General features: G+C 42.8%; 2 protein-coding genes across 5 annotated transcripts in view; one reads left to right on the top strand and one right to left on the bottom strand.

Moving 5' to 3' along the window:
- NR2C2 (nuclear receptor subfamily 2 group C member 2) overlaps positions 1–4742 on the bottom strand; it is a 97739-nt gene extending 92997 nt beyond the window's left edge. The window contains exon 1 of one of the 4 annotated variants that reach the window (XM_036030760.1): positions 4451–4742. The gene's annotated coding sequence lies outside the window, so the exon portion shown is untranslated. Of the gene's footprint in view, positions 1–3343; positions 3859–4450 lie in introns of those variants that run through there. The other 3 variants (XM_036030758.1, XM_028518508.2, XM_028518505.2) reach the window with 3 other exon arrangements.
- LOC118501895 (translation initiation factor IF-2) lies at positions 1591–18851 on the top strand. Its single transcript, XM_036031656.1, has 3 exons — positions 1591–1652; positions 3673–4344; positions 18105–18851. The coding sequence occupies exons 1-3, from the start codon at positions 1591–1593 to the stop codon at positions 18145–18147; spliced, it is 777 nt and encodes a 258-aa protein (XP_035887549.1). The 3' UTR covers positions 18148–18851.
- Positions 18852–19631: the final 780 nt, after the last annotated feature.

The following is a 19631-nucleotide window of genomic DNA, read 5'->3' as shown; positions in this document are numbered from 1 at the left end:
CTCCCTTCCCCTCTCGCTAAAAATAAATAAATAAAAATTAAAAAAAAATAAAGGCCACCCACTTAAGGTTTCAGAGACAGGCACTGAACTATTATCTGACTCCTTGGAGACAAATGTGAAGACTTCCAATAATTCCTCATAAATGAGGTTATTACACAAACAGTTTTTCTTTTTCTGTAAAGGCATGTTCATGAGAATAAAACTTCAAGGTCACTTTACAACTGTTGAAAGCAATAAATAACTCATTTAATGTTGTAAGACAATACATAGCTTTTTCATTATACTGTTAGTTCTTTGGTTACCCTGAGTAATTCAAGAAATCAAAATTGTTGAATAAACAAGTGATACCAAATCCTATTGATGGACAAACAGAAGGGGGAGCAGGGGCTGGGTGGAGGTGGGCAAGGGGGAAGAAAATGGGACATCTGTGGTGATAGTGTCAACAATAAAGTTAAAAAAATCCTGTAACAAGATATACAAAAAATGCAAAACCAAAGAATTAAAGTGTGACTATTACTGGTTTTAAATACTGTAACATTTTATTTTTTAAATCAGTATTATATAAAATAAGTCAACAAGAATATTCTATTAACCATACTTTCCAGTGGAAGCTTGACAAATACTTGCAAAATCTGCTTTTAGCCCTGTGTGGGTGGCTTGTGAGATAAATAATCAATGTTTCTTTCTCACATTGTTGTTTTTCTTCCCACCCCCTACCTTCTTCTCTCTCTAAAATCAATAACATATCCTTTGGTGAAGATTTTAAAACATGATTTTAACCTTAGTAAAGCAATTAAAAGGTGGTTCTCAATAGTTCTGTTATGTGAATCAATTTATCTTTGGAAAGATAAATATTTAAAACTAATGACTACAGAGACTTTCAGTTCTCATCTCCTTACAAACTTACTGAATCATTTTCTCTATTATCCCCGTGATAGAGAAAATGACCAGTATTTTTAATTTCAAGAAAATCAGTGGTGCTTTGTTTCTTCAGTTAAAGTAAATGTCATGATTATATTGGGGCAATTTATTAATGAGTTCCATATAAACTCATTAACTTTCATGTAATTTACTTTGCAATTCAGTTAATTATTAAATTATTTCTTGTCATAAAAACCATAAAAACAAAACATAAGCAGGTAACAAGAGATTCATCTGGGTTATCTTGTCCATATTCAGATGTCTAGTCAGTTCCGTATCTGTGAGGGACTACTTCCTGAATTCATCCAAATACCGTAACAGACATTTTATTGCTGGCACTGCCATCTGAACTGCTGAACAAGCACACACAAAAGGTACCATTAATGAGAAGCAAGTTAGTTATCAGTGATAGCATAAATTATCAATTCACATCCAACAAATAGTGTCAAGCACTCTGCTAAATGCTGGAAATATAATCATTAGTAAAATAATTCCTGCTCCCATAAACCTTACTGCATGTTAAGGGGGAACAAAAATATCAAGCAATCATATTATGAAATATAATTACAAAGTGAGACAAAGGTTATAATGGAAAAAAACACAGTGTAGTAAAGTAAAAGAATCTGATCTAGATTGATACTGGGCATCAGAGAAGGCTACCCTGAAGAAATGATGCTCGAGCTGAGATCTGCAGAACTGGGATATGTGAGGATTTCAGGCCTGGGGTTAAGGTAAGCCACAGTGTCAAGAAAGTTGAAGGCAGGCCAGTATGTTTAGAGAACAGAGGGCTAGGCTACAGGGATAAGAAAATATTGGAAACGTCTTAGAAGGTTTTAAAATAGAGCAGGAAAAGGGTCTCCACAATTACACTGGTTCTAGTGGGGCTTGAACAATGTAATGCTTGTAAAAAGAGTTTTGTAAAGTACCCCATACATTTTGTTAGTACTATTAGTTCCACTACTTTGTTTTCTAAATAAATTTTTGGTTTGGGTGCCAACTAATAACCAAAAGCAGAAGAGCCAAAACTAGAACCCCAGTGTTCTAATCCAGTGTTTGCCCTTATATCACCTGCCTGAAAATTTCATTGTTTATATCTTTTAACTAGTCCAGTATGTCTATCAGACAGCTAGTGCTTCACAATGACAACTCTAATTATGAGTATTTACTATGTGCAAGGCACTTTTCTTTTTTCTTTAAATCCTCACCTGAGGACATTTTCATTTGCTTTTTTTTGGCGGGGGGAGAGAATCAATGTGAAAGAAGCCTCCATTGGTTGCCTTTGCACACACCCAGACCAGGGATCCCCACCAGGACTGGGGGTGGGTGGGGTTGCAGGCACCTGTGCCCACACCAGGGATGAACCCACAAGCTGGGTATGTGCCCTGACCAGGAATCGAACCCACAACCTTTCGGTTAGGAAATGATGCCCCAACCACAATGACCAGTGCGCAAGGCACTTTCCTAAGCTCTCTGATTAATCAATTCTAGAACGAATGTTCTATTGTACAGATGAAGAAACTAAACCTCAAAAAAGTTAAGTAACTTGACCTGTGTCATGCAGCTAGTAAATGTTTGGCACCGTTAACCAACACACTAATTAGCTTTTGCTTATAACATCTTATCTGTGCACATATATGTGTACATGTATATATGAGGGACTGACCAAGAGAAAATAGAACTTGGAGTATAGAACCACATTCACATATACTTGAGGATACAGAACAGTGTCTTAGTCATCTCTGTGTTCCCAGTCTTGCACCTAGTTCCTGGGGTATTCATGAGGCTCAGCAAATGCTTGCTCAAGATGGATGGATATAAGGGGCTGACAAAGGATTTGAATCTTGAAGTGATTTTCTGAGACTATCCCTCCCCAAGTCATATATTCATCAGCAATTCATTTGATAACAATAAAAAAGAAATTCAAGGGAAATACAGCTAAGTTGAAGATTGAGTCTCTATTACCTTTGTCATATTTCACAGACTTTAGCCTGGAGATGATGGCATGAGATAATGGAAAGAACAATGAACTTGTCCCAACCACTTTCCAGGCTACAACTCTTTGTTACTGTCCTATTCTCAATCACATCAAATGATTTTCCTCCTGGGCCTTTATACCTGTGGTTCTCTCTCGCACTATTCATTCCGTCTTTGGGTTCCTCGTTCAAACACCACCTCCTTATAGAGTTCTTCTCTAACCACCCAATCTAAATTTGTCTCCTCATGCCTTCTTTAATACATTATCCAGTTTCACTTAATTTCTTCCTCAGAATTTACCATTGTCTGAAATCATCTCTTTGTCTATTCATCTCCACCCCCCAATTCTAGGAGGGCAGAGGTCTTGTCTTGCTGATTCTCTGGATGTATACCCAGTGCCCCAAGATAAGCAAATAAGCATTTACTCAAGGAAAAAGAAGAGAATTACCTGATTCACCTGTGTTCTCTCAAGCCCTCAATACACTTAAATTTTCCACTCCTGGTGCTTCTACATCCGATTTTCAACAGTAACACCATTTTTACATTACTCTGGAGTTCATAAAGTAGCCTGGACTCCATTTTCTGAGTAGAGTTCCTCAGCGATCCTGAGAAGGGAGGTCCAGCCTGGCAAAAACGCCCATTCTCACCATTTTACAAACTTTGAAATTGAGCCTCAGAGGATTCGCCCGCGGCTGCGACGGAAATAACGGGAAAGAGACCTGAAAGGTGTCCAGATCCTGAAACCTCTTTCCCACAAGTCAGCGTCGTTGATTCAAGATGCTTCGCCACCTTCATTACTATTGTTCTATATCACCCATTTTGGACGCGTTCCAGACTGGGGGAAGCTGCCTGGCCCCTCACCAGGTCCCTATGTAACCCAAACTCTTCCTCCTGGACCGCGCCCCCGGGCCTCACGCCGCGCCCTAGCCTCTGCTCCCACCCGACTAAGACTCAACCTCCCCGCGGGAACCGCCCTCTTTTGCCCGAGCCAATCAGCAGAGCCTCAGGGGCGGGACCGAGGGCCCCGGCCCTCCTGTCTGGATACCAATTGGTCAGCAAAGCCGTCGCTCACAAGGTCGCACTCTGTACCCGCCTTCCACCCTCCCTTTCAGGAAAATCGGCGGTTGGGCCTCGGCGGCCAACGGCACTCGAGGAGCGCTTGGGCGAGCAGCCGGGGAGTGAGGGAAGGAGGAACTGCAAGGAGGAGGAGGCTGACGAAGAGGAAAGCTCGGCCCAGCCAGAGGCCTCTCCATCGAGAACAAAATGGCGGCGCTGGCGAAGGGCCAACTGTGAGGCGGGGCTGCGGCCATCCCCCCCCCCGCCCCCCCCCTCGCGCCGGCCGGGCCGGTCAGGGGGAGCCCGCTCGCCGCTCCCGGCGCGGGCGGGAATGGGAGGGGAGCGGCCCGGCCCACTATGCAAAGCGTCCGGCGCCGCCGCCCCGTGGCAAAGGTAAAAGGGTCGAGTTCAGCTGCCGCCACGGTGCCTCCATGTCCGCGCGCCAGGCCCGCCCCCTCCGCCGCTGGGCCGACCCCGCCCCGGCCCTTTTTCAATTTACCTCAGGATTTGGCGCCAAAGCAGCCTCGAAGCAGGTCCCGTGTCTGCGGCGGGCGGCCCCCGGCGCGGAGGGCAAGGCGCGGGGAGGCCGGGCTCCCGGCGTTGGCGGATGGCGGGAGCCCCGGGGCCGCAGGCTTGCGGGGCAACGGGCGAGAGAAGAGACGCCGAGGTGGAAGCGGGGGCGGGCCCGGGGGCGCCGCAGGGGTCGCGGGGAAAGGGGGGTTTGTTATTGTTTTTGTCAGTGAAAGGTCAGAGTTCGTGACCCCAGTGCCGCTGCCGGCCGCCGCCCGCGCGCTGGTAGGAGGAGGGCGAATGTTCTTCTTCCTCTTTCCAGCGCCAGCCTCGCCGCGGTCGTGGGGGGCGGGCGAGCACCCGATTGGCTGAGCCACGCGCGCTCACCGGAACGCCGCGGCTGTCGCTGCTTCCTCCCGGCCCCTCGAGCGCCAGCCGGCTGGTGCCGGGGCTGACGCCAACGCCGCGGTGTGCACTGTCCGTCCTGGAAACCTCGAACCCATACTCGGTCGGCGCAACCATTAGACGAAAGTAGAATTCAAATAGCGTGGCCACCAGTATTCTCAGGGTAAAGGGAGAACTGGTCGTTTTAAAAAACCTAGGAACGCGGGGCACCGTTATTCCGGTGCAAGCCTGCCCCTCCCGGGGGATCTCGAGCCTAGAGGTTAGGGCGGGGATTGTTCTCGCTTGGACTTTCTCTACCAAGGCCTCCCGCAGAGCTGAAGCCTCTGTGTTTGTTGGTTGAAGAAGCAGTCACAGCAGAGAGCCTGTAGGTCGATCGGATCGGAAGAGAGTGGTTTATTGGGTGGTTATTAGGCTGTTGGCCCTTCTCTGTACAGCTGGGTTTTTATATAGGTTTTAAAGTTCCGAGGATGCGCCAGCTTCTGGTAGCATCAGGTAAAGTGTTGAAACGCTCCAAAAACCTAGTACTTAAAAAAATTTAAAAATTGACTTTAGAGAGAGGAAGGGAGAGGGAGAAAAAAGGCCAATTTGTTGTTCCACTTATGCATTCATTGGTTTTCTCTTGTGCGTGCCGTGTCGGGGGATGAAGTATACAACCTTGGCGCATTGGATGATCTATCAACAGAGCTACCAGGCCAGGGCCCAAACCTATTATTTATGGTCGCTTAGTGAACATATCCAAATGTTATGACCATGCCTCTTCCCCTCGCAATTTGGAACTAGTAAACAATGATATAAAAATATATATAAAGCAACTTTTTGCAAAATTGCTTAAATATGTAAAGAAAATTGCTTTTCTTGATCCTGTGACTCTTGGGAATTGTAGGTTTTCCTTAGATATTTAAGTTATGTATGGTTTTACTTGCTTTGGAGGGTACAGACAACTTATTTATCCTAGATGCCCTGAAGTGTTTAGGCTGGACTCTCCATCGTCATTCTCTTTGTAGACCAAAGATCCTTTGCTAATTGATTTTTCCCCCTGCACTTGTTTATTATGAATGAGTGCTGTCTCCAGGATGGATAGGTCAGTCTTTTTTCTTAAACACCTATTTTGACTTTTATCAGGGTGACCTCAACCTTGAGTATTTTGCCCTTATTTTTACATTTTGGTTTGATAGGAGATGCTTTAAACATTGATTTTCCCTTCTTGTTCTCACCATGCAAGGAAGTGGGGAAAACAGTTAAATTTGGTAATGTCATGGTGAACCACACACATCCGGAAGCTGGAAGGAGCCTCGAGATGATATGGTCAAATCCTCTTCTGGCAGGGAGATTTTTACAGGAGAGATGGGTAAGAACAAACTCATGTATGATAATGGTACATGCTTGTAAACATGAACTACTTTGCAATTGTGGATTCTTTTTCAGAAATTAAGTTTTTAATGTCAACTATTGCTACTAGATATAGTGTAAAAATTCACATATCAATGAATTTTGGGGTTTTTTTGGCAAACATTACAATTGTACTAGATTTTGAAATGAGTACTAAACAATAACTAATGTTTCTATGATGGCTTATAGTTTTTTAAATTTTCTTTATACAACACTCAGCAACTCTGTGAAAAAGGCACTGTCATTTCCATTTTACTGAGGTGCAGGAACTGAGGCTTAGGCCAGATAAGTTAGGCAGCCTGCCCGATACCCAAATGCTACAGGTGCAGTAAGTGAAGCCAGGGCTCTGTCTAGTTTGACATTAAGGTTTACATTATAAACTATTCTGCATCAGTTTGCCCTATTTATAATAGTTCCAGTAAATTTTCAATTAAAGGTTAATTGTTTAATGTTGAAAGTAGTAGCAGGGGTTCATAATCTTGAACTGCTTGAGCAGTTTTTCTTCCCCTCAAAACAGATGTACATGTCAACACAGATTGCAAATAATATCAGCAGGTTACAGGCCCCTGCAGCTGAGGTCAGCACTCCCATAGTGTCATATTTTTCTCTACTGTGTTTTTGCTAGATATCTTCCTAGTGAGCACCCTTTAAGTGACTTCGTAACATTTAATGGATTTTAAAATCACACACAAAAAAATCAAGTTGTATTATACTAGCTGTACTTTTTTTTTTACACTGTTTATTAACAAGTATCTACATTTAGCCCTGGCTTGTGTGGCTCAGTGGATTGATTGAGCATGGTCCTGTGAACCAAAGGGTTGCTGGTTCCATTCTCAGTCAAGACACGCCTGGGTTGTGGGCCAGATCCCCAGTAGGGGGTGTGCTTGAGGCAACTACACATTGATGTTTCTCTTCATCTCTTTCTCCCTCCCTTTCCTTCTCTCTAAATATAAAAAAATAAATAAATAAATCTTGAAAAAATAAAAGAAGTATCTACATTTGCAAAGGATTCTTGACTAGGGAACTGCCAGGTCCCCAGGGGTTCTTAGGCAGCAAGCTTTGGGTGGGGCCTGGCATCAGCACTTCTACTGAGCTCAAACCACTGATCTAATTTCAGAACTATTAATTGGCAAAAAAAAAAAAGACAAAACGTTTTAAAAACAAATTTTTAGCCCTGGTCAAGTAGTTCAGTTGCTTGGAGTGCTGGTTTGCACACCAGAAGTTTGCAGGGTTCAATCCCCTGTTGGAGTGTGAATGGGAGGCAACTGATTGATGTCTCTCTTTCACATTGATGTTTTTTCTCTCTTCCCCCTTCCTCTCCTTCTAAAGTCAATTTTAAAACATAAAAACGCTTTTAAACTTCCTAAAATCATTATTAGCCTTATTTTTTTAAGAATGTGGACTGTGAACAGATGTAATTGCAGAATACCAAATCGCATGTTCCATGCACTTACATATTATCTTGTTTAATCTTCACAATAATTATCTTGTTTTTATAGCTGAAAAGGCTGAGACCTTAAACAGAGGAAGAATGACTTCTCCAAAGTCATATGGCTAGCAAGTGGTGGAACATTTAGTAGTTATTTCTGTTTATTTCTTCTCTTCTATCCTTGGGGACTTTGAGAGGAAGAAAACCCTCTTCTCCCCATCTCCGTGATTCTGTCAAAGTCACGCTCTGTCACAGTAGAAGGCTACTTGGAGAGGTCTTAACTTCTATAAAAATGGCCCTTGCTATTCCCAGGAAGAGAAAAGAGACCAACCAACCCTGTGGTGAACTGGTCATAAGGGAGGAGGGACACACTTGAACTCAGGAAGTGGAAGTGTGAGTCCCAGAGCCCCATCCAGCATGACTGTTACTGAGAATCATTCCTTTCCTTTTTAACCTGGAGTTTCCTGGGCCTTAAAAAGGTGTCGTTTCCAAGTCGTACTTGGTTCAAGTATCTTGCAGCGTGACGTAAAATTAGATTACTTTCTCAAAAAAAAAAATGCAACTCGTGGTTTAGGACATGGATTGCTCAGAAGAATAGTTTTGTTTGGGCTTTTTTAATGTTTTATTTATTTTTTAAAAAGAGCCATTATTTGATGCAAAATGCAAGTGAGTCACTTGAGTTCTTGCTACTTAGGCCAAATTTTACCACGTTTCATAGTATCCACTTGGAACATACTTCCAAGTAAATGAAGATCTAACAGATGGCATTTACTGTTTTGCTTTATAACAAAAAAGGATCTGTGATCATTTCTAGGGAAGATTATATGATGGCTGAAGGGAACAGCTCCTCTGATGAGGGGCAGATCAGCAAAGGATGTTTTTGTTTTTTAAAGGTCGTCTAATTAGGAACTCAGTCTTGAGGCTTGGTAATTCTTTACTAGCCCAGGACTACCTCAAGAGGTAACCCACTTAGGACTGCTCACAAAATCTAAAAGTTAAAGAGTAGCATTCCTTGAGTTTCTTAACAAAGTGATCATTTCAGCACCACATCCTATTCACTACTGGTCAGGATATGCACCTTGAAGCCAAAGGTTCCTTGGAAAGCCATTTCTGCACTTTGCTTTGTATCCTCCCCTTCACCTTGGGGGAGAGATGAGGTGCTACCCTGTGCCTTTTGACCTTCAGGATGCCTTGGGTGCATTGTTAGAACTGCGAGTCTAAACATCAAAGCCTCTAGGTTCACCCCTCACATCTGGCCCCTCCCCCACCATTTCCTGGTTTAGGTCTCATTTGTCCCACTGCGATGGTTTCCTAACCTACCACACTTGGACCAGTGCCTCCTTCCCATCCCTTCCTTCTTCCCTTCCTCTGTCCTTTCCTCCCTTACTCCCTTCTGTTGCCAGAGTGCTCTGAAATACAGCCTTTCCTAGCCCTCTCTATAAAGTTCTTTAATGATTCTGCATTACTTAGGACTGAAGTGAAAACTCAGATGCTTAAGGTGAGGGCACAGGGGGACCACAGCAGGAGGTTAGGAAGCTCATGTAAACACCATTAGAATGTTAAATAGTCGGAAGTGACACATGGAGAGCTTCTACCCTCTAAAAGGGGCAGGCTGTCATCAGCACCAGGAATGTAGCTCACAGATAATGTATCAGGATTTCTCACAAGAACCTAGAAACCCAGATTTGTAAATGTGAAATCTCTTGACTTTAAAGTATTGGCAACTCACAAATGGTTTTTAAAACTATACAGGCCAGGCCATGTCTCCTCAAGCATGTTTCTGGGCCTCAAAACCAGTTTGGGACCTCTGTTCAGATAAAATCTAAACTCCTGAGCCAGGACCATTGAAAGTCCTCCACAGTGGGTCTTTTCAGCCACCTTGAGATAAGAGCATTATTCAGTGGTAGTGTTCCAATAAAAACACAGTTGAACTCAGTGAGAATTTTGGCTCTTTCTATTGGGCATACATTTTTATGTCATCGGGAACTTGGCAGACTGGAAACAGGAGCCCTTGGCTAGAGGCTGAATCCAAAGAAAGAGGGAGAGAGAGGGAGGGAGGGAGGGAGGGAGAGAGAGAGGGAGAGAGGTGTGTGCGCCCGTGTGTGTGTGTGTGTGTGTGTGCCCGTGTGTGTGTGTGTGTGTGTGTGTGTGTCCATCCATCTCTGTCTGTCTTGGAGGTTAGGGCCTGTTCCTCTAATAGTTCTTATTTTTTCCAGAGAATAAACTTCCTGTCTCCTGCCAGGGTTGGGCAAGGGCAGGCATTTGTCTATACAGGGTGGGGTTAGGGGATCTGAGTACTGACTGTCTTTAGTCTCACCTTGGGCTTCCCAGACACCTGTGCCTCTAGTCTCTGAGCCTCTCCCAGTGAGATATAGTGGTCCTTGTATATCACTGGCATCCCCCCTCACCCCCCACAGGTCCTTCATTGTTAACTTTTCTGCCAAAGAAGCTGCCACTGTCTATGCATGTTATATCCTCCAAAAATGAATTAACAGTTTTCACACCCTATGCCTCATATTTTCATTGTCTTTTATGTTATATCTTTATTCATTTACTGTCCTTTTAGTGGGTTTGGGGGTGGGTAGCCAATAAATGCATGTTTCCTGGTTATCTATCACTACATAACTAATCATATCCAAACTCAAAAGCTTAAAAACCAACAGTCACTTTTTCTTATTTTGCAGTTCTAGGGTGCTCAGACAGGAAGTTCACTCTCGAGACCTCTCATGGTTACAGTAAGATAGTGGCTGGAGCTAGAGACATCTGAAAGGCTTTGTTGTCTATCTAGTGGTTGAGACTGGCTGGAAGCATGAACACAGACATGTGGCCTGGTCTTTCTTACAACATGGTGGATTCATTCCAAAAGTGAGTATCACAGGAGAGCAAAGTGGCATTTTACATAGAGTCATGCCCTCTGTTCGCTACTTATTGAGCCATAACAAAGGTCTGTCTAGGTTCATGGGGAAGGGTACATACTCTGCCACTCAATGGGAAGAGTGTCAAATTCACATTGTAAGAACATGCAGGAGGGGATCTGTTGTGGTGCCATCTTTGACAGAATAGACTCTAGGTTACGTGTGTTGAATTTGTCTTTAAGTGAAAGGACCAGAGTGGTCTTTCACAAAGTTAAATCTGGCCCCAGCCAGGTGGTTTAGTTGGTTGGAGCATCTTCCCATACACCAAAATTTTGTTGATTCAATTCCCGGTCAGGGCACATACCTAGGTTGTGGATTTGATCCCCAGTGGGGATGGGAAAAGGAGACAACCAGTTGATGTTTCTCTCTCTCCTTCTCTAAAATCAATAAACATATCTTCAGGTAAGAATTCAAAACAAAATAAAGATCTGTTCTTGTCACCTATTTTAACACATCTGAAGGTTCCTGTAGTCTGCTGACAACTATAGGATGAGGGCCATAACCCTGAGTGGCCTGGCCTCAAATAGCCTTTCTTGTCTCATCTGCTTTTATAACATCTACCTGCACTCTGGTAATTCTGAACTGCCCCATTCCCTGAATGTGTTGCATGGTGCCCCACTTATTCTCATATACACCTTACTCATTCTACTTTGTGCCTCCAGGGGCCTCTTCAACCCTCTTTCTCTGTAAAGCAACCATCTCACATGTCAAGCCCTAACTCTCGTCACCGTCATGAACTCTTCCTAATCTGCCTCGGACACAGTCCATTCACTGTTAATCCATTCTCCCGTGGCACTTTCTCATGATTCTACCACAGAGACTTAGAGCCATTTGTACCTGACTTTTCATATTGTGAACTCCTGCACATGAATTACGAGTCTAGTGTTTAGTACTATGCCAAGCCTGGTGCCACTGCTACAGTAGTACCTGAGTTTTGCAGTGTTCCAAAGTCTTTTGCATACTTAGGGGCTTACATATAAAACATTTGGCCTGCTTATTTCTCTCTCTTATTCTAACAGGGATAATTTCAAGCACCAGGAAATATAACCCAGGTCATATTAACCTTTCTTTCCAGCTACTTGATCCTGGAAATAAATGTCATAATGTGTTTTTTTGAGGCTCCAGCTTTCAACGCAAAATTTGATTTCTTCATAGATGTTTCAGTTATGACTTAGGATCAGTTATGACTTAGTAATCATTTCTCTGTATTAAGAAAATCAGTATTTATCAGTCAACTGTATATCAGAGTTTTAATCAGTGGAGTCAGTTTCCAGAATAACTGAAAATTAATAAACCTTTTAGCTGAGGAGGGTGGTGGTGGCAGAGTGGAGAACAACCTTGATGTCTTACCACATTCCAGATTTGCCATTTGACTGGGACTTTTGACAAGCGACCCAACTCCCCAATCTGTTTGCTCCTAGGTCACTTGAGGCTGAACCCACCCACCAGGGTGGGTGAGTGTGAAAAGGAAGCATGGGGAAGCAATTCTGCAAGTGGGAAGGGAACTGAAGCATTCATGAAGGCTACTGAACCCCAAAGTTCAAAACTCTTGACTTAAGCCCTAAATTGAACATCTTCAGTTATGTAGATAAGAAACTGAATGTTTAATGCACAATGTTAAACTCATTTAAAATTTTGAAATGGACTATTTAGCAGATACTTCATCTGTTGTGATTTTTCTCCCAAAGAGAAAATTTCAGTCAAACAGTCAAGAAACACTGTGTTATATCCTTTATTAGAGTTTTATTCCTGTAGCTTTCCTAAATAAGGAGGAAAAATACTTTTTTCTTAAAAAATTTCACAAATAAAGCTTAACATTGTCAAGGGGCGTATCTAGGAAAAGAAAAGCTTTTTTAAGAAAAATGTTATTTAAAAGGCCATTTCCCTCACTTCTTTTTGCCAGGAGGGGATATGTTTCTGATTCTGTGTGGCAAGAAAAGGACCCATAGGATGAGACAGTAATAGCTTGATAATTATAAAAATGGAAGATCTTTGTTGAATAGGGTGAAAGGTTGAGACTTAAATTAGTCAAATTGCTATTGTGAAAATTAATGGTGGTTTTTCATCTTGCCTCATAAAATAACATTCAGGGTCATACTGATATTGTAACTGTATCTTTAAACAAGCTATCTAATATATGCCTACAATAACTTTCATAATTTTACGTGTTGGAATAATCGAATCTCTTGCTTTGGGGCATAGCCAATTACTGTAGAGATCAAGAGGTAATTTATTTTCTCATGTATGCTGCTCACAGCAGGAGAACTCCATTATAAATTCATGAATTCTAGTGTGGCATTATCAGGGGTTGTTAAGTACTGGACACTAGATATGAAGGGCCACAGGCTTACTGGAGATGACAATTGTTTTAAATCCTGATCTTCTCGTATCTGTTAATTTAAGAGGAGTTATAAGGGATATATGACTTATACCTTACATTTTACCACAAGACAGATTTTTAGATATAGCTGTTGGTGAAGGTATTAGATACTTCCCTCTGAATCCAACTTTGGAGAGAATGTGAATTGCATTTTTGAAGGCGAGATCTCAATTTTGAGGAGACCTTGAGGTCATTTAGGGCAGTTTGTACTTGAGTAGAGCATCTTTTTATAAACCAGAGTAGTAGTCATGGTTTATAAAAAGTACTAACATGCATTAGGGACCCTGGCATAAAACATTATTTTATTTATTTTTAATATGTTTGATTTTAGAGAGGAAGGGAGAGGGATAGAAACATCGATGTGAGAAACATCGACTGGGTGCCTCCCATAAGCATCCCAACTAGGGATTGAACCCACAACCGAGGTATGTGCCCTGATTAGGAATCGAATCCCCAACCTTTGGTGTACAGGACAGTGTTCCAGCCAACTGAGCCACACTAGCCAGGACATATTATTATTTTAAAGCTCTGTAGTATTTGCAACTCTCAGCTCCTGGAGAATTTTGTAATTTATATATACCTATAATAGGGTTTTCCCTAATTACTACAGCATTTATTTCCTGAGCAAAATGTGTATCTTTACGATATGTCTTTACCATGAATGTTATACTTTTTCCCCTTTGTAATATTTTTGAAGCATTCAAAAAGTAAAACTGGAAATATGTCATTACATTTGAATGTGACCTTAATAAAGACTTTTGTTTGGGCTTATATATGTCTGACTGCAACCTTATGCTTCTTCTTTTTTTCTTTTTTCTGTTTTTAATCTTTGCTGATCTTAGAGAAAGAGGAAGGGGGAGGAGAGAGGACCATCGATTTGTTGTTCCACTTGTTGTGCCCTGACTGGAGATCAAACCCACAACCTTGGTGTATCAGGATGATGCTGTAACAAACTGAACTACCCAGCCAGGACTTCTCTTTTTGTTCTACCTGATACTCTTAAACTAGTCACTTAAGAATTTTTGACCACGATCTCTAAGTATATATACATTTTACAATCAGTAGTATACTGACTGTAATCAGTACTGACTGACTACAAACAGTCAGTATACCATATGTATGTACGTACACACGATTGAAACAGATGTCATGAAATAGTCCCTAAGGACAATGGATATACTCGTTATCTTTAGGGCTAGGGGGGTGGTTGTGACCCATTGCATTGATTTCATAACCCACTCCCAGAACTTCAAAAAACAGGCCTAAAAATCTTGTTTATGGTGATTTCTTTTCTCTGTTTTTGGTGCTTTCTTAATACAGATTTTGTTTTGTGTAAGCCTTTCTCTCCTGGGAAAGTGCTGCCTCTTTACACAGACTCTGTCATAATGGCATCCGTGAAACATGATCAAGGTAGAGAAGGAGGCCTGCTATCATGCTGCTGTCAACACAGGATGATGCCCTTTCCCGTAAGACACCATCAAATGGTCTATATAAGGAAGAGATTGAGAACATGTAGGGAACTTTTTCTGGAGAATCCTGTGATCACCAGGGAGGACATCACAAGGGTGTCCATACAGTCATTAAGCTTCTCCAGAGAAGAGTTCTGTGGAAGGGGATGTTATACTGGCTGGGCACCACCATTGTGGTAGTCCTGTGCCTCACTTAGACTGGTTGTCCCCTCAAATATTCACTACTTTGGCCATGTATTTCTTAGAATGTTTGGCATAATGTTGAATTCTAAGAGGTGTTTTGCGGTCTTGTCTGATGATATTAGTGCCAGGTCTCATGCCTGTGTCATTTCAGACATTCTTGGGTCTTTCTTTTCTTCAGAAAGGATCTGAATGAACACTGCAGATATACCCTTGTGAACTGGCACTTCTACCACAGACTCAGTCTGGCAACAAGCTGAAATGATTGCCAAGGACTAAGCTAAATGTTTGCTCTTGTTCAAGGGGCAGGTGAGCTACCACCTCCTCTATGAAACCTTCCTAGACTCTCCCAACCCCAGATAACCAGTCTGCCCAGGTACAGTCTCCTGAGGCACTTGTAGACACTGCAGATGCCTGGGCCCTACCAAGAGGGAGATGCCAGGAGGAGAGGTATGGGTCATGGGAGGAACTGAATTAGACTTGGGGGTGGCTGTCTCAGGTCATAGGCTGGGGTCTGAATCTACACAGCAGTCTCCATGAGCCTGCTTTTCCTCAGGCTGTTCCTCTCCACTTCCCCATCAGCTTGACTGTCATGGGTAGCATTGGTAGAGTGTCAAGATTCTGATGGCAGAATGTTGCAAATTTGTGGTCTCACCCAGACACTGCTCTGACTTGACATAGCTGACAGGCTCCAGGGTGTGTATTAGCTGGATTTCATTTCTGAAAATAATACTCCTTTTTTGCGGATGCAATCCCCACCATCCTGGTGGGGGGCAGGTACAGAGATGTTCTGTGAACATGTGCTCTCTTCCTCTTGGAACTGGTGTGGCAAGAGTATAATGGCTTTCTTCCGGAAATGAGACTTATTATCAACTCTTATAGGACACATTCATTATAACCTTTGGGTTTGTCTTTTCACTATATAGTGCAAATTCTTAAAGGGTTTGAGAATAGTAAGTAATTGATTAATTTTTAGGTTATTGTTTATAAATCTTAGAAATTCTGATGTGTTCCTTTAGGTGAGAAAAATGTGCTGAACCCCTGAAGTCACTTACCTTAAAAATCCTCCATAGTTGAGTGAGTGTTCATCCTAACATGTCAATTGTTAACACCGGGAGCATATATTTAAAATTTTAAGCATGTATACTTTGGGTTTTAAATATCCAGATTCCCATCTGCAGTTGAAGTAGATCTTGTGCATATAATTGCAGAAAAATAGAACTTCTTGTTATAATGTATTGAAAGAATATTAGATTATGTACATGGATTGTGTATATGTGATAACATTTAATAATTTTAGCCCTAGCTGGTGTGGCTCAGTGGATTGAGTGCCAGACTGCATGTGAACCAGGGGGTTGCTGGGTCAATTCCCTGTCGGGGTGCATGCCTGGGTTGCAGGCTGGGTCCCTGGTAGGGGGCGCTCAAGAAGCAACCACACATTGATGTTTCTCCCCCCCTCTTTCTCCTTTATCTTTTTCCCTTCACCTCTCTAAAAATCTTTTTAAAAAATAATTTTGCTTGGACTTATGTTTGTTGTAACTTGAGAGGAAAAAATCTTATTGCTTGGTTCTCTGCAGTTGGAGATTTCTGTCAATTTCAGGAAAGAATAAACAATGCAGGTGTCAGGAAGTCACTCATAGTATCAGCTCACAAATAATCAAGGGAAGCATTACAATGAAGCAGTTATAAGTGTGGGCTTTGCCAATTATGAGTGTGTGACCCTGGATAAGTGACCTAATGTTTCTAACCCCCAGTTTCCTCATCCGCAAAATGGGAATAATAATAGAACTCACCTCAGAAGGACCCGATGAGAATGAAATAACAGGGTTGAGGCACTTAGAATACTTCATGCAGAGATGCTGTTATTTCTTGCTAATAATCACACCAAAGTCTTCTAGGAGCCTGTGAGAAGTAGGTGCTGTTTGGTGGCTGACTTAACAGTTGTGTTTGGTTAGGAGCTTAAAAGATCAGTAACATCAAACCAGCTTCCCCAATACCACTTACAGTAATATTTAGCAAACATATAGTAAATGCCAAAATAATTGCCCTGTAAGTTATACTGTCACTGAAATAATTCCCCAAATCAATGGCAAGGCACAGCCCTTTCACTATGCTAATCCAAACCACAGTCTTCTTTTCAGAAGAGTAGATACAAATGAATCCCTAGCAGCCAGCCCACCTCCACTGTCCAGCTTCCTTGTCTGTGCCGGTCATGAGACAATCTGTCTCAGGAGAGGGCAGGCATAAGTGTCCTGAAGTGGTATAGAAGGCCTGCTGGGTGCTTCTAAGAAAGCTAGCTACAGGAAACAACTCTTCCTACACGGTGGCTGTGAATGGGTGAGCATATAGCCCCAACCATCAGTGGTAGTCACCAACCAGCCCCCTGGGAACCAGCTCTGGTTCTCACCAGTCATGACAGTGGACAGGTTAGAGAAACCCAAAGAGGTTTGTTCTTTGGGATACTCTAACCCAGAACCTGCCCAAGTAATTGTTTAAGTCAGTATGAGGTTGGTTTCCTTTCATACTTGCTCTTGAAAATGGACAACTGACCATTAATGCATGGAAGCACTGAAGTTTATCTGATCACAGAATCTGCAAATCATAATCAATTTAAAGAATATTCTGGCATGTTGTTACTTTGCTCTGTGGCAGAAAAAAACTTGTGTTCCAGCCTGGCCCTGCCATTCTCTGGCCCTACTATTCCCTGGCTCAGGTGTCCTCAGTCTCCATTTAGGGTTTCGGTGTTCACTGATGACATCTACATTGTCAATCAAATGAAGGCTCAATTAGATGAAGAAAGGATTCTAACCATATCATCTTCTGGTGGTTGTAGCTGGGCTGTCAGGGTCCTTGACACTGGCTTGCACGGTGCATGTCTAAAGGCCAACCTAAGCATCAGCCCCTCACTCCATACCTGTATGCAGGACTACACTGCATCTGAGGGAGGGTGAGTGGTCTGTCAGCCTGACCAGAACAACTCAGAGTGTATTTCTGACATGTAAAAGAATTATGATTAGGACCCAGGAACTCCATCAATACCCTTGGACACTAGTGTGTTTCTAGTGTGGTTTGTATTAGTAATGATAAACAAAATTCTTCCTACTAAGACTAATCCAGGCTGGAAAGACATTCAGTCTACAGGGAAGGTGTGAAGCCACCATAACGTAAGTGCTGCCAGCTTTAAGTAAAATACTGAGTTTTATGAAATTTTACTGATTCTGAGAAGCAGGCAGAGGCCAACCTGATCTGCGTGTGAAGAGCTCAGGGAGAGGTCACTGAGAGCAAACAGGGAAGAAAGGACCTGATGAAGGGAGTTCATGCTGCCCATTCCAGGCCCTCCCCAGGGCTGGTTTCCTTCTTGCCATTTTCAAGGATAAGGCAGGTCTTTTTTGCATATTGTCTTCATTTTGTATTGTCACAGAGCAGGGCCCATGATTGTATTTTCACTTATAACCATGCTGTGCCCTTCCCCCCAGGTTTGTGGTCTTCAGTCCACTTGCACATTCAGTTTGCACTTGATCCACTTCACTCTTTGGGAAGCTGGAATGGTCCTCCATGTGACAGATAAAGACACCAAAGCTGAGATTCTGAAGTGAGTGATTTGCTCTGGGCCTGAGTTCTAATTTTGGAGCCACAGGTTGGCAGAATACTACTTTCTCCCAAAAAACACAGCCTTTGCCAGAGGCACAGTGTAGGGGCTGCTCTGTGCCCAGGGGGCAGGGGCAAAGCAGACACCATGGGGTCCTCAGGCAGGTGTCAAAGCTGGCCATATCTCTGCTTCCAGGCCTAGTGGGAAGGAGTGCCCTCGGGCCAGCTGAGAAGCCAGGTGACAAGGACATGTAGAACTGGCAGGAGGAAGAGAAGGGCAGGGAAGGGACAAGGTGTGATGCTGGCCAGGAGAAACTGGCTGAAACAAGTGCACAACCACAGGAAAGACAGATGAAAACAGGCATGTCCTTGTCCAGTGAGACACAAGCTGTGATGTGTCTTGATGGCCCCTGCCACTTGTTCTACAAAACACACTGTGAGTGTATTTGACCTATCATCCAGGTATTTTTATTAGGGTAACTATTCACGGAGAAATACAAGCTCTATTACCTCTTTACAGAGTGTCAGAAATAGGATATTATGTGATAAAAGATGCCTTCAAATGGCTTCTAGACACAATTCTACCTGGAGCTTAGAAACTGACAATGGGTGGTGGCACACAGCAGGCTGGGAAAACTTCCACTGCCTGATGATGAAAATGATTCCATTGGAATTAACCTATCAAAAGTTAATTAAAGACCTGTCTAATCACTTAAAATCATTACATATGTAACGCAAACATTTTAAAAGAACTGGAAAGAAATTTCCCCTGAAAATATTTAATGTAAATAACTCCTTGAGATGGTGCTTTTTACAAAAGGTTTGTCCACAAATGCCTTTGTTTAGGGAATGGGCAGCAGGAGGAGAGGGACAAGACATCAGAAAATGATATGATTGTTTTTTATTTTGATGATAACAACAAGGAATCCCACCCTCCCCCCCCCCCCCCATCCAATTTGCTTTATGTAAAAATACTTCCAGCATAATGAGCAACAGTCAGCAGCAGGAGGTGACTGAGCCCCAGGCACCTAGAGTATCTTCAAGCCACTACTTCTGTGCTCCCTCACTATGTCCAGAGCCACTGGCCAAGACCACAAATTCACCTGCTGACCCTATCTTGTCATCTCTCTTTTTATCTCAGGGTTTTGGTAGTACATAAAAGATTACTGGGTTGAAAATAAGAACAGGTTTTCATAAACATAATGCTGTCAGCTCATGTAGGGTAAAACTCAGGAAGGCACACAATAAATTAAAGCAGACCCTGTCTCTTTGGAGGGTTTGCAGTGACCTCTGGGGCAAGGGCCAAATCTGCCAGCAGCCGAGCTTCTAGCACTGGTGCAGTGATGAGACGCTGTGGGAAGGAGGGAGTCCCTTTAAGAAGTCAGGTCAATGTACAGGTCGCAGGATCAAACGGA

Source organism: Phyllostomus discolor, chromosome 7 (genome assembly GCF_004126475.2).
Source record: "Phyllostomus discolor isolate MPI-MPIP mPhyDis1 chromosome 7, mPhyDis1.pri.v3, whole genome shotgun sequence".
Taxonomy (NCBI): domain Eukaryota; kingdom Metazoa; phylum Chordata; class Mammalia; order Chiroptera; family Phyllostomidae; genus Phyllostomus; species Phyllostomus discolor.
This window is presented reverse-complemented; position numbering and strand designations above follow the sequence as displayed.